The following is a 15,966-nucleotide window of genomic DNA, read 5'->3' as shown; positions in this document are numbered from 1 at the left end:
ATTTAGTTTTCAAATGTATAATGTTAAAAGTCATAAAATGGCAAGTAATTAAAATAAAATGTGTAAAATATGCATTTAAACAAGAAATAAGATAATTAAAGTATATATATAAAAATATCTATAAAGCATAAGCCGTTTAAATTCTCTATAGAGCATTATTAAACAATGCGTTGATACTTCGGAAATTTCATGGATTTAGGCTTAGTAGCAAAAAAGCCCCCGACCCTGGAGAGACGCTCGCGGAAGACACTGCCGGCCTCCTCGATAAGCGCGCGTTTTCGCTACCCGGCTCGAAGGGGTTAACAGTATCAGAATTATCTTTCCTCCCACAGGAAATAAGTGATATGGACTGAAACATGAGAAAAATCTTAAAACATGTTATCTTTGATACCAGACCTGATAGTTTGCTCAGTATACTCAGGTATGAAATGTGTAATGCGTCATTTCCTAGCATCCCGGATGCATCCATTAATTGCTGCATCCTGTAACGAAATTTGTTTCCATTGCTTTGTGGTCAGTAATGAGCTTTGCATCATTGCAAGTAATGCTTCACATTCTCCATGCTCATTTTGATCTTCTGGGCAGCCACAGATTCAGAAAAGCCTGTGTTTCTCGGTTCCTAGTGAAAAGTCCTGGGTTTATGATGAATCCAGCAGTACTTGAGCACTCATAAATGATTGCTTCTGCCAAGGAAGTACAAGTTTTCTCTACCTTCTTCAGGATTGAATGAATTTGTTGATAAGTTTATGTAATTTACCACTATATTTTCTTGCTGTTTACTCATAATTGTTTTGTTTACATTTATTATGATGTAACATCTTTTAATATTGGATGTTTACATTTTATAATGATGTCATTAATAGTTGGTTTAGGCACCTTCAGCAAGGTCAGTATTTCATAAACCAGTTTGTTCCAGCAATGACACTAATGATCATGCCACATTCGAAATTATTCACCTGTGCTCACTTACCCATTGTTTTCTAATGCTCATGTGTTTTTATCTTCCCAAAGCTATTTGCAACATTTTGATATTGTTCATTGTTGTTTCACACCACGATAACAGCCACATCCACTTCTCCATGTCTGGCTACTTATAGCTATACAGTGTCTGTTGTTACTTTTTTGATAACTTAAGTTTACTTGCATGAGAAATAAAAATCAAGTCTAATTCCAATTGTGAATCCACTGTTTTAACCAAATTCTGAGTCTAATCATCTAAATCTGAGCTGTGCATTCATTTTTGTTATTTATGAAATCTGTGCATTAAAAATTATTATTTCTAGTAAGTGTATACTTGTTTCCACATTTAATTTTATCTATATTATTATTCAAAAATGAATTTCACTAATCACATTCCATTGAATTATACATGTGAATATGAGTATCAAAATTGTTTTTTTATGTTCCATGGTATATAGAAATACATTTATAAATTCTTTTGTGAATTTTCTTTGAAAGTTGTGAGAAAATATTACAAGATTAATTTAATGTAGGTGATTGCTGACCTTTATTTTTGATTTACATGTAGGAAATGAAAAGGCAAAATTTATAATGTAAGGGGGGGATTGGGAGGGGTTTGTTGTTGCATATAAAATGTAGAATTTCTTAGATGCTGTTTCAGTTTGCATCATAGTATGTTGGATAAAATGACAGCATTTTATTTTCTTAATACTATAGTTAATTATTCCTTGTTTTTTAATAGCATATATAGATTTGTTGTAAATAATATTTATCATATTAAATGAAAGAATATCTTGAAAAATAAAATAAAATTCTTATTTTTTAAGCAACAAAAGGAGAGCATAGTATATTTCCAATTGTTTGAGCATGGTTTGGTTTGGTTTGGTTTGGTTTGGTTTATTAAGATTACGGCAAAGCACACTAGGGCTATCTGCCTAAAGGGAGGGATGCCGTCGCAGAGGACTTTCTAAAGGAAACTGGCTCGTATACACATTACACATAGGGAAAACCACGAAAACGCCCATGCAGCCAGTCCGTTCGCAGGATTCGAACCTCGGACCGAACTACCAGTGTTCAGCGGCTTTACCACTCGGCTGCTGGTGGGCCTGTTTGAGCATGTTATCGCAATGAATATATTTATTTGGATTAAAATAAGCATGTTTTTAAATGGAAGTTTTATATAATGATTTTGGAAATAATTTATTTTACATGACAAACATTGGTTTAGTTCATCTCATTTTATATTGAAGATAACCAAGTAATCAAGAAACAAACATTATTATCTTCATTGCATGCATTCATTATGTAAATATTACAGATAATCAGTTAGAAAATATAAAGAGAAAATGATATAAGAGAACTGGATGCATCTGTTTATAGACAGACATAAGGAGCTGAAAATTTTGCATCTTCATTGCTTTAAGTCAGAAGCAAAAAAGAAGCAAGCTATCTGGAAAATAATTTAAAAAATTTTATTCATCTGTTGTTCGACTAGAGAGAAATGTAGTAACATCAATTATATTAGCTTTATTTTTATTAGCCTTAAGCTTAATAAGTCTAAATGGTATTTCTAGACTGAATGGATGTAATCAGATTTTATTGTGAATGAAAAGTACATTAAAATATGGATTTACATAAATATAAAATAAAGGCCCTCTAATTGCTGTTTCTAAAGAGCCAATGCTAATGATGCTAGACTTTATGCTCTTTCCCAAATCCACTAAATTTGTATTTTTTCTAATTTGAAATTATATTAACTGTTAGCCTTTAGTTACTAATCCTCCATATTACTTTCCTATAATATTAACGTCAGGAAAAATTCATTTGAATTTATCTATAAATTCAAGAAATTACTCTCCACAATTCAAGCATAGTTTCTGTTAATGTAAAATATTTTTTTACTTATATTTATGTCAAAGGGACACTGTCTAATATTAAAACCATACTTTAGAATTATATTTCTATAGTACTAAAACTGAAAATTTACTCTCTTTTACTGAATTTTCTTTAAATCAGACTTATTTCATTTATCAAAACAGTTACTGTAGCCAAATTAATGGATTGACTAAAACAATTTCTCCTGTACCCACTAATCATAGTCATTAAGTGTATTATTTTGCACAAATACTGAAATTATTTTATTATTATTATCTTTTTAAGGGTGTTAAATTGATGACACTTTTCTTTTTAATGACCAAGAAAAAAAGATTGTTTAATCAGTATCTTATCTGTTATGCTGATCCTTAAAATTAAATCTCTCAACTTCATTCCATTTGAAATTTTTTATAACATATATATGGTAATAATTTTGAATTTTTAGTTGATAGATGATGCTGTGTATTTACTTTTATTTAACTTGTTTAAACAAGGTATTTCTTCTCTAAGTTCAGAATATTTTTCCTTTTTGAAGAAAGGTAGTCCCATTGCTTATGCAAAGCTACATATAGTTTTTCTTTTGTTATCAAACTATGAAGTCATATTTAAGAACAGAAGTCAGTCAGATTTGAAGTGTAGATTGTAATCTAATTCTTAATGATAATATTTTTAAAATATTTTTTTAAGTTTCAGTGCGTTTTTTTTTTTTTTTTCTCATTATTATTGATTTATAGTGATCTCTTTTCAGTTGTTGGAAGCCCAAACAATGCGGAGTATATTCATGGATAATGTTGCACTTTGCAATGAACTCAGTGAGCGTGTTGTACAACATTTTGTGCATTGCATAGAAACTCACGGGAGACATGTACAGTATCTGAAGTTCTTACAAACTATAGTAAAAGCTGAAGGGCAGTATATTAGGAAAGGTCAAGATATTGTTATGCAGGAGGTATGTATGTGTGTATATATATTTACATATATATCTGTCATATTATCTTTTAATTATGTAACTGTTATGCTTTATTTAATAATGTCTCATTATTTGAATTGTGCAGTTAGCTGAAGAATAATGTTATGTTGAAGTTCTGATGTACTTGTTGGTTATCTGTCACCCATTGATATATCACCAGAAACACCTCCCATGATTCTGATTCTTGTAAGCTGTGAACAGGCATTGAAGTTGTTCTGGATTTTTTTTTTTTTTTTTTTTTTTTTATGTCAATGTCAACTTTAATCCTGTCCATGTAGAACATATGTAGAGGTCAACAGAATGAAGGAATGACGTATACAAAGCATATCATCATTTATCTTTGTATACTTGTCAGAGTTCAGATGGAGACAGAGACGAGCTGCAAAGAATAAGTCATTTTTGAATATAATTGCCTGACAATATTTGCTCGAAATCAGAAAACCAGGTTTCATTGGCAAAATGTTGCTATAGTTTTCTCATGGTTTATCAGCAGGTATCAGATAGCCCACAATGAATTATTATTCAGGGAAAAAATAATAATAATAATTGCATGTAGTTGAAATAAAGAAGTAGCAATTTGAATGTATCTAATTTGTTAAATCGGTTTTCAACTTATGAAACTCTTATTCATAACTTAGTTTGCTTCTCCCCCCGTCAAAATAATATACATTTTATTTTTGCTATTGTTAAAGTGTTCTCTTGTTATAATATATTATAAATAAATGAATGTTATTATTTGACTGCTGGAGTGCTAGACTATGATTACTGTATTCAAGTAATTTATTGTGTAAAAACAATGCAATGTAATATTTTTCACTGCAGATGCTTTTTATATCTATGTGTGAATTTACATAGCTTATGGTTAATCACTTAAATTTATCTAAAACTAGAATTAATCAGATCAGCAGTGGTTGATTATGAATCACATTATCAACCATTATGTATAGTTTAATTACTGAAAAATTGAATAAATGATCATCATAAAAACATAATCAATACAGTGCATCACTGAATGTTATATAGAAAATGAGAATCGTTAAGGTTAATTCATTAATTATCAGCGTCATTGATTCAGGAAATCCTGATTTCATTCTCAAATGTGTTTTCTTTTGTACTGTGATTGGAGTATCATTGTGTGGAAAACCTTTAAGATTTCAGTTTCCAATTTTGACAAATTGATCAGAGTTTCTGCACTAATTTAGAAAAACGTGATATATATATTTTTTTTTCCATTTAAGTTTTAAATAAGTTGTAAATTCCATCAAATTTACACTTAAAACTTCATTTATGAGTTATTAAACATATATTTACAAAACTAATTCTTAAATATTACTAATAAGTTCCTTAAATATATTATGGTCATTTATATTTAAGTTTTACTAATGAAATGTAATTTAATTAGCATCTTTCCTTTCTGCCTCAATTCGCCTTAAGATTCACTTATTCCGGAAATTAAGTTTTGAGTATCAAGCTATTGTACTATAAAGTTAGAATTATGAGCACTTATGTATTATCACAATCACCTTAGTAGACATCGCCAAACTCTGGCAAGCATGCACATAACAGTTCTTTAGGTACCTATATCCATTGTAAGTTACAATCCGAAAATTCACCAAATCACCTTTATTTCTGTGAAAAATCACCAAGGTGGTTGGTTATGCTAATACGTAAGTACCAAATTATGGATGTATGTGAGAGTTGCTAATACGTAAGTACCAAATTATGGATGTATGTGAGAGTTGTGCTTCTAGGAGAAGCTTGTAGCCTTTGCTGATTAGATTAAATTGTTGAATTTGTAGCAGTTGTGAAAGAAGTTTGCGTTTAAGCCATGTCTAGTTGGCTGGTAACTTTGTGTTATATAGATTTTAATAATTTAAGATAGGTAAAATAAAATTATTTTTATTTCTGTGATTGTTTGTTGAGGGTTAGAAGTTTTGGGTGGTAACTCACTCCACAGAACATAAGTAATACTTTATTTCACTTAAAATTAAGCTAGTTAACTTTAATTGAACCCGCAATAGGTGTTACAGTATAACGTAATTTTGTTACAATATTTACATAGTTTCAGGATCAGTTATTTTGTCTCTTTTAATAATTCCTATTATAAATTCATTACCCACCAACACCAAAATGCAGCTAATTTTATTAATTTTATTACATATCTCAAGGACAAATGTCTGTTTCAACTGTAAAATGTAGCCAAGTAATATACTATAAGCATTGCATGTTAATGCATATAACACTGATATATAAAATTATTCAGTAGTAACTAATTATTTTTGAACCAAAGTGCTTTTTTAATTTAATAATTTTTATTTAATTTAATAATTTAATAATTTTTAATTTTTTAATCTGCACAATTTAAAAATTTTAATAAATTGTGCAGATTTAGTACATGGGAAAGTTTGAATTCAATATAGTTGCTTTTTGCATTTGTAAAAAATTCCATAAGTTATCATTTATCAAGATCAAGTTTTTTGCTTATTATTATCAAATTATATATATATGTAATAAAACTGCAGTTCAATGACACAACATGAATGATTTGATTATTAATGTTGTTTACCTTAAATAGTTGATGCTTAGAGCGTCCATCCATTTTTAAGAAGAAGCAGTTAAGCCAGGTTAAATTCCATATTTATTTAAATTCTCATTTATGTTCGCAGTTCACTTAGCACTCCAATCGTGCCTATTTCCAGAACAATGTTGATACTATAGCGTTAGAAACGAATATAGATTATAGCAGAAGCGTCTTAACAGGATGAAAGCATAAGCGAAAAGAGGAGAATGTTGCAGTAGTTCAGAGGAAGAAGAGAGGGAGTCGAAACATTTCAGTTCAAGTTAGTTTTGGTTTACAATTATTTTGATTGGGCAAGAAACTTCTGCATTGAGCGATATATAAGATCGCATGATTAATTTGAATGATGCAGTTTAAACTTATGGCGCTATTTCTAAGACAGAGAGATGAAGTTCCCAAATGAAATGAAGAACAAAAGAGGTTATAGCAATTAAAATTAGAAGTTTGCTTTCATATTTTTTTATCTTATATATGGATATGTGTGTGTATATATAATTACATTAATTTTAATAACACATTTTTTAAACAAGTCACGGGGATCCCATTGGGGTTGAGAACTTCTTCTGCAATCTGTAATTTGTTCCTCTTCTCAAAAGAATATCAGTTTCAGTATTCCCATGCAAATGAACAGTATACCTATTCTGCCAATATTTACAGATATGTCAATGACATTGTCACATTCAACAACTTTAATAAATTAGAAGATGCTAGTATTTATCCTAAATGCCTCAAACTTAACAAAACTAGATAGTTACCTCGATCATAAATTGGAACTCCAACATTTCCAAGAAAGTTATCCTTAATACTATATATGCACAAATTCTTAAAATCAAAAAAGTTTGTAATGAAATAGATTACCTTCAAGAAGAATTACTGAAAAATTCTTACTAAAATTAATTACTAAAAATAAATCTTCTATTAGAAAATCAAATACCGAGATTCAACATTTTGTATTCATTAAAAAAAGCTGGCATTAGCTTAATATTTTAAATTCCCTGTTAGCAGTGATATGAAAATTATTACCTGAAGCTGAAAAGATGGTTTTAGTTGTATGGCTATGACACATAATTTAATGTAAATATGTAATTAAAAGTCTTTCTCTTTTCTCTTTGTAAATAAGCTAAGCTTTAATAAACATAGTATTCTCCTTATGTACACTGCAGGAGGGGGGGGGGAAATCTAATGCATGCACCGCATGACTTCCTTGTATGGAATATTAAATTATATGTATTTTTCTTGCATTTCATTTAAACTTATTGGATTGAATTAAATATACTTTGTTGATAGCGCATAAATCACAATAGAATAAATGCACTCTTTAAAATTCACTATATTTGTTTACCCTTAAATCTACTTCGTTGATAGCACATAAACCACAATAGAATAAATGCACTCTTTAAAATTCACTATATTTGTTTACCATAACAACACTCCGGCCCTAGGTTCACTTAACAGCGCTACATTTCAATCATTTTTTAACTCAGAATGCGCAAAATTTATATCATCTTAAGAATTATCTAATCGTTGCCACATGTTCTACTCAGATACTATAATAAATCTAAAACGATGTAGAAAAGTAATTAAGCAAAGAACAACAAAAAGAAAAGAAAGAAACAGTTTTTCACAGACGATTCAGCATTTCTCATTCAATTAATTCAGTTCTTTGTAACAAGACAAAAATTCATAAAAACTCAAAATGTCTGTATTGAAAATTCTGAAGTAAATCTTAAACACTTATTTCCTCGAATAAATTCCTGAATGGATTAAACATGATTTAATTTGCAATAATAAAAGAAGGTGTTACCTTTGTTATTGCGTAGCTTGCTTTCTCTAGATTGGCAACGAATCTTCTGTTGTTTCAAATGTAAACAAGCAATGGCCGACATGACAAAAATTATTAGGCTTAGTGGCACTTAAACAACTTAAATTGTTCATAATTCTAAAAATATTGCATACAGATTTACTAAAAGCATAAAAATCTTAACCAGAAGATAGGAACAGCATAATTCAATCATTTTTAAAGCAAAAAAAAAATGCACAATTTACAAACATATAAGAATAAAGAAACCGAGATCACTGAGCTGAGTAACAGAGTGGATATATATACATATATATATATATATATACATGTATTTATATACTTTTGGTGCGGCCAATTGCAACCAAAATACGAGGTGCACATCTGCATGTTATAGCAGTCCTATATACAAAATTTCAATGTTCTGGGGCTACTCGTTTTTGAGTTATGTGAGATACGTACGTATGTACGCACAGATGCCATGAAAAATTCTCTTCAGAATTCATTTAAAATTAGTTTTACAATTTTTTTGGGGGGAAAGAGTCCTTTATTCTGTCCTTACGTACAGATGTCAAGCAAAAACATCATTAAATTGCATTCCATAGCAGTGAAAATGGATATTTACAGTGAAATATAATGCCTGAAACTTTTCGGGATTATAATACTTCCTTTTTTACTTTGTACAAGGAAGTAAAAAAGGGGATAAAGTTCTATATCTCCCGTTCTACTGGGCCAATTGATGAAATTCAAATTGCGTTTTAGACTTAGGATATGTATTAGATTTATGTATAGCATTTTTCTAATATGGTCATTTTGTGTGACACCATCTTAAAGTATATGTATTCCTAAGCATACCTGCTAAAAATTAGAGTTTTTTATTCCAAATTTCCTAAGATGTATGTGAATTTACATTTTGGCACGTTTTGAAACTTGGCGTATTTATTTATTTTGAGTCGTAGAATTGAAATATGAAAAAAATGTGTATGATATTTGAGGAAAAGTCCTTTTTTCTATCAAAATACCTATGTTAGAGCAAAGCTATATATAAATCTAATATATATCCTAAGTCGTGCTTTTGAGGCATGGAAAACGCAATTTGAGTTTTGTCAATCAACCTAGTAGAATGGGTGATATAGAAGTGTGTCTATTTTTTTTTTTTTTTTTTTTTTCTCCCACAGTGTGTATCTATTAATACTTATATAGCATCGTTCATCTCACTTTTTAAAAACACAAAGTGGCAAGAGTTCCATCAATTTTACTCATGCAGTAAACACTTATATATTAGATAGCATGCGAGATCTGTTAGGCTCTGAAGTTAGAATACCATATATATATATATTATGTAATAGAAACAAACTTAGAAGTAATAAGCAGCAGGAATTTTGGTGGCGTAGAAATGTTGATCCATGATGAATAGGAAATTAATAGCTGAGGCAGATTAAATCCCATTTTATTTAAGTAAACATGTTGCGGCCACAAACAAGTTGGCACATTATTTTTGCCTATTTCAAGAGGTTTACATTTTTGATAACTTTGCAGTAAGAAGAAAGCAGCAGACCAGCTTGGCCAAATAGTAGCGAGCAAGTGTGTTGTGTTCACAATGAAATTTTAATTCAGAGTGAGTTAGTTTTAGTTGTCAATGCATTTTGATTAGATGATTAATACTACTGTAAAATTAGTATTGGTTGTTTTTTTTTTCATTTACATCATCAGAATTATGTAAGAATCATATGACATGTATTATTAGCCTTGAAATGATGCAGTGCAAGTAGAAATTAGTATTTTTAGAATACAGAGAGGAAATTAATTTATGTTACTAATTTAAATTATAATTTATCTTTTACATATTTTTTATTTCTCTTACATATCAATATATAAGATAAAAATATGTAAATCAACTTTATAATTTAATTTTTTAATAGCTTCTTAATTTCTCATTTTTAATTTGGGTATTTTTTTCTCTATTCTGCAAATAACAACATTTCTGTACTGCACCATTTCTATATTAGTCTGTGCCACAAAGTTTGCACATAATACTGATGAAGTAGTTAATTGGGAACCTAAGCTCTGAGAACTGAAACCTTTCTAATATAAACCAAAACCTTTCTCTTAACAGACTGCCATATTGGATAAATGCGTACTTTTAGCTTCACCCTCTGTGGTGCTGCTTTCGTGCCATTGTGCTCTCTTCTTATTGCAATAGTATTAAAAAATGTAAATGTTCTTGAAAATAGACACGATTAGAGTGTCAAATGAATTGTAACCACGGATGTGAATGTAAATAAAAATGGAATTTAATCTGCCTCGACTTCTTCCTCTTCAATATGGGTCGCCTCTATAAGCATCAAGTATCTATGCCAAGCAACATAACTATATTTCTACGTCTCAGTATTCCTACATCAGTACTTCTAAAATTTGCTTTTATCATGTGTATATAATTTGCAATGAAATAGACTATCTTCAATAAGAAATACAGAACTTTATTAATATAACCTCTTAGAAAATCAAATTCAGAAGTTCACATTTTCGCACACTTTAAAAAAAGCTGGCATTCGCTTTATTTATTATTTTAATCCCTTATTTCATTTTTCCTCTGCTTTTGGCCAGTTTTAAAACTATTATTGTTTAAAGCATTGCCATCTTGGATGGTTTCTTATAAAAGGCAAGAATCTAAAAGCGACGCCATATTATCACTTCTGGTGCCTCTTTCTGGTGAGAACCCCCCACCCCCATTTTGTTTTAGCCACCAGTTGCTTCACACCAAGAAAGCATGGGCTTTTTTATGGTTTTATGTCTTTTACTATTTGTTAGTCGAAGATTTTTTTTTTTCATTTTCTGGTCTCTCCCTTTTTCAAGGTTCGTTTGAAGTTCTATACTTTTAGCAGTTCAGACATATTGCTGACCTGTAAGTTTGATTTTTTCAATAGTTTCATTGATTTCATATTAATATTTTCCCCTTATTTACAAGAGTCTTTTTAGTAATTACTATTTTTTATTTTCCCTTCGGCAATTTTTTTCTTAAATTCCCAAAAAAGTTTAAACTTTCCTTTACATAAATGAGCCAGCCCTAGTATTAGGACATAAATACATTGACTGAACAATTTATGTTTCCCTTTTGAAGTTAAATTGATTAATTAATTCTGTAATCAGAATTATTTTTAATTTTTTCATGAATTTAGTTAGTATCTAGCCCTTTTAGGCTGCTCCAGATTTTATTTTTATTTATTTATTTTTTTCCAATTTGTATATAGCTGTTTGTACTGTATGAATGCGAGGACGTGTAGGGAAAAGAACTTAATTTTTTTTTAGATTTTTGAAATAAATTTTGTTTGATATGAATGTTGGATTAATAAAAAGCGGTTTGGAGACTTGATGGATTCAGAGGAACGAAACATGTTTTCACCACTCATTAATCAACATGATTTAAGGCTTCAAAACACTTTTCCTTTGACATATTCTGTTTGAAGCATAAAACAAAAGATATTAAAACTTTATTTATTTTTGGTTTTGTTATGTACAAATTTCATGTATTTGATATGTTTTTTACTCCTTAAAGTAAACATTATTTTATTACAATTCTGTAGTTTTCTTTAATTTGCGTTCTACCAGTTTATTATGTAAACTGGAGAAATTAGGTTAGACCGTCAAAATTTTTAATGTGGAATTTTATTCTTTTTCATTCTGATTTTTAAGGTGATGTACGGTAGCACATGCGCAGATATGCTGGTAGACGTAATGGGGGAATGTCTGAGTAGTATAAAGCATGTTGTTGGTGTAAGATCACTATTTCTGGCAAAGAGATTGCACGCCGTATAGCAGTTAAAATCACACTGAGTTGCTGCCTCAGCGAGAAATGGCAAATAATCAGTCTGTTAGATGACATCTGGATGCTTTTACCCGAGGTCGAATCATTGAGAAGTTGGAGGAAGGCCGCAGTGTGACAAGTGTGGCTGCAGAGTTCGGAATTGCTTACAGCATCGTTTCACGACTTTGGAGACAATTTCAAACTACAGGAACAGCTATCCGGGGGTTTAGTAGTGTTCGTCCACGAGGAACCACACTCGCAGATGACCGGTATATTGCCTTACAGGCCAGAAGAAACAGGCGGCAGACAGCGGGAGAAATCGCTAGACACGCAACACAGGCGACTGGACGACCGATATCGCGTTTTACCGTGGCCAGAAGACTGCACGGTGGTGGTCTGTTTGCACGACGCCCTGTACGGTGTGTACCTCTAACGCCTGCCCATCAGAGAAGGCGTTCTCTGTGGTGCCGGGAACACCGGAATTGGAGAGACAATGAATAGGGACGAGTACTCTTTACAGATGAGACCAGATTCAGTCTGAGTAGCGATTCTCATCGCATACTAATCTGGAGAGAGCGGGGAAGCCGCAATCATCCCTCGAACATCATTGAAAGGGACAGGTATGGAGGTTGCGGTGTTCTCGTTTGGGGGGCATCATGCTTGGTAGTCGTACAGACCTTCACATCTTCGACGCAGGTTCAGTCAACGGAACCCGTTATTGTAACGAGATTCTTCTTCCATATGTGCGTCTTTTTATAGGCGCTATGGGTCCGCAGTTCCTTTTCATGGACGACAATGCACCATGTCATCGCACAGTAGCTGCCGAACAGCTCTTAGAGAGTGAGGATATTGAACATATGGATTGGCCGGCACGATCTCCGGATCTCAATCCCATCGAGCATGTATGGGATTTTCTAGGCAGACGCTTGGCAGCTCGTACCTTACCATCAGTAACGATTCCGGAGCTTCGATTGGCGCTGCAAGACGAATGGGCAGCAATGCCTCAACAACTCATTGACACCCTCATTCTCAGCATGGGCAGATGCTGTGAAACCTGCCTAGCAGTCAGGGAAGATCATATCCCCTATTAAAGACCGGATGTTTCTTGCTGGACACCCATCAGAGGGATGTTTCGGCCTTCAGTCGCATTGCGCTCCATGCTACGTTTTCAATAAAGCTTCTTTTTATCCCTCTGATTTCTCTTTTAGTAAGTGTTGCTTACATTACTCATGTCCTTACGTATTGGGGATCTTATGGTATTAAATGTGTTGATTTGGAAAGCTTTTGTACAAAGTTATATTGAAAAAACCATCTCGTCCTTAATTTTTGCACACCAGTGTATATATACTATATGTTTGATAATATATATATATAACTAGAAACCCCGGCGGTCATATAAAATTACCGCAGTTCTAAATATTATAAATTGTAATTAAAATAATTTGTGCAAAGGTGTCTACTAATTCAAACTAAATTACCCATAGCAGATGGAGAGGACGCCCCTTTGCTTACTGCCCCACGGTGTTTCCCCCATCTATTTGCTTAATTGCTTAAAGTAGAGTGCAATGAAGGAAACCACTGGCAGTACATTTCTTAAGAGCCACCTCTAGCTCAATAAATAAAGGTGATTTAAATAATAAAATGTTAGTTCATGTGTCAAAAATATCTTTGTGCACAGCACTTCTTGTGTAGATCTTTCCATCATTTTTAATCTCGCCTTGCAGAGGACATTGTCTACGTCTCAAGTGAAACAGCAAACCTGTACCGTGGCAACTTCACCCCATTGGCTAGTACAGTTACGCAAGCAACCAATAAATTATCGGCGACAAACAGATACTTAAGCCGCATATATATATGAGGTGAAGTAACATCATCTCTTCCGAAACGGCTGGCTCCAGGGCCTAGCGAAGCACAACATTGGATTCTGCAGGTCCATGACCTGCCATTTTGACCATTTGCGTCTCTGTGGGACTTTAATTAGTCGAGATATTAATTAAAAACGAATTTTCCCCTACGTTCTCCACTTTCTTTCTTGGGTTTTCCCTATTAGAGGGATTTGGCTACGTGCCAAATTCTTTTTCTGGAATATCTACGGAACGGCACCAAGTTAAAATTCAAGATGCGTATCCTTGGATTCCAAAAAATTTTCCGAATCCATCAGTACCGTCCTCATCTTCGTATGACTTTAATCGGCCGAGATAGTAATTAAAAACTGCACAAACATTAATTTCCGCGATCATTTTTCCGAATGGCAACAATAAACTATTGGCGACAAACACTTAAGCCGCTTATGTATAATATAATTCTCTATTTGTAAGAAGAAAATTTAAATTTTAAATTATGATTCTTATAATATGTATTTTTATAATTTTTAATCCTTAATTTTGTAGATGGTCAATGCTGGAGAAGATGTTCTTGTATTCTATAATGATAAAACATCCTTCAATCATTTGGTTGAAATGATGCGCTCAGAAAGGCAACGAATGGATGAAGCTGGTCCTCTCCAGTATCATATAAACTTAGTTAAACTTCTAGCTTGTTGTACAGAGGGTAAAAATGTTTTCACAGAAATAAAGTGTCATTCTTTGTTGTCTTTGGATGATATTGTTCAAGTGGTCACTCATCCAGATTGTTTACCTGAGGTATGTTTTTCTTTATGCAGACTATTTTCATGTTTTGTATGTAATTAATATGAAATTGAAAATTTGACAGTTTTTGATAACCTATTTATTAAAAGCCAGCAAGTGAGAAAGTTAGGTGTGGCTTGATCTAATTGGCCCACAAAACTTAAATTCCTTTGGTTCTAAGTTCATTTGCTTTTAGAAGACAAAAGCTTAGCAATAGCAATATTGTCATATAGCAAAAGATTTTTAAATTACGTGCAATACATTTTCGTTGCAAAATCAAGGTAATGATGTGATTTTATTTTTTTGTTTTCATTTTGGATTCTAGGTCAAAGAAGCGTATATTAATTTTCTTAGCCATTGTTTCATTGATACTGAGGTGGAAATGAAAGAAATTTACACAAGCAATCACATTTGGACACTGTTTGAAAATTTTCTTGTGGATATGGCACAGGTAACTATTTTCTCTCGTTTTTATATTTTCTGTAAATATTTTTTTTTTAAGTGATGTTGCATTGTTTAGTAAAATGTAATAATATTTTCAGTAAATGTGCCTGTGTATGTATATTATAAAATTAAGCTACTAGCTATATTTCATTTTTATAATTAAATGTCATAATTAAAAGTGAACATTCTAATGACATTAATGTTTATGTAATTCTTAATGTATTTTTACCATAATTATTTCATACTCCATATTTAAGTTATGCTTTTTACTTCCTTGTACGAAGTAAAAAGGAAGTATTGTAATCGCGAAAAATTTCAGGCAGCATATTTCAACGAAAATATCCATTTTGACCGCTATTGAATGCAATTTAACGATGTTTTTGCGTGATATCTGTGTGTAAGGACAGAATAAAATACTCTTTTCCTTAAAAAAAAATTATAAAACTGCTTTAAAATTAATTCTGAAGAGAATTTTTCGTTTCGTCTGTACAAACGTATGTACGTACATATTTCGCATAACTCAAAAACGAGTAGCCTCAGAATGTTGAAATTTTGTATATAGGACTGCTATAACATGTAGATGTGCACCTCGTATATATGGTTGCAATCGGCCGCACCAAACGTATATAAATATATTTATATATATATCCACTCTATTACCCGGCTCAGTAATCTCAGTTTCTTTACTCTTATATGTTTGTAAATTGTACATTTTTTTCTTTAAAAATGATTGAATTATATTGTTTTTATCTTCCGGTTAAGGATTTTATGCCTTTAGTAAATCTGTGTGCAATATTTTTAGAATTATCAGCAATTTTAAAGTTGTTTAATTGCCGCTAAGCCTGTTTTTAATGGCGGCCATTGATGTTTACATTTGAAACAGGAGACTAGTGGATTTGTTGCTAATCT

General features: G+C 31.6%; 1 protein-coding gene across 12 annotated transcripts in view; it reads left to right on the top strand.

Annotated features, from left to right (window-relative positions):
- Window positions 1-15,966, top strand: part of Itpr (Inositol 1,4,5,-trisphosphate receptor) — a 277,133-nt gene that overhangs the window by 119,128 nt on the left and 142,039 nt on the right. For all 12 annotated transcript variants that reach the window (XM_085827003.1, XM_085826988.1, XM_085826993.1 and 9 more), the window contains 3 exons: window positions 3,584-3,784; window positions 14,377-14,628; window positions 14,939-15,064. In XM_085827003.1, the coding sequence (XP_085683129.1) occupies window positions 3,584-3,784; window positions 14,377-14,628; window positions 14,939-15,064 (579 nt within the window). The remainder of the gene's footprint in view (window positions 1-3,583; window positions 3,785-14,376; window positions 14,629-14,938; window positions 15,065-15,966) is intronic.

This window comes from Stegodyphus dumicola, chromosome 1, assembly GCF_044657685.1.
Source record: "Stegodyphus dumicola isolate Sdum_Otavi_A_Nest chromosome 1, ASM4465768v1".
Classification (NCBI taxonomy): domain Eukaryota; kingdom Metazoa; phylum Arthropoda; class Arachnida; order Araneae; family Eresidae; genus Stegodyphus; species Stegodyphus dumicola.
The sequence above is the reverse complement of the archived record's forward strand: the minus strand, read 5'-3'. Positions and strand labels throughout refer to the sequence as shown.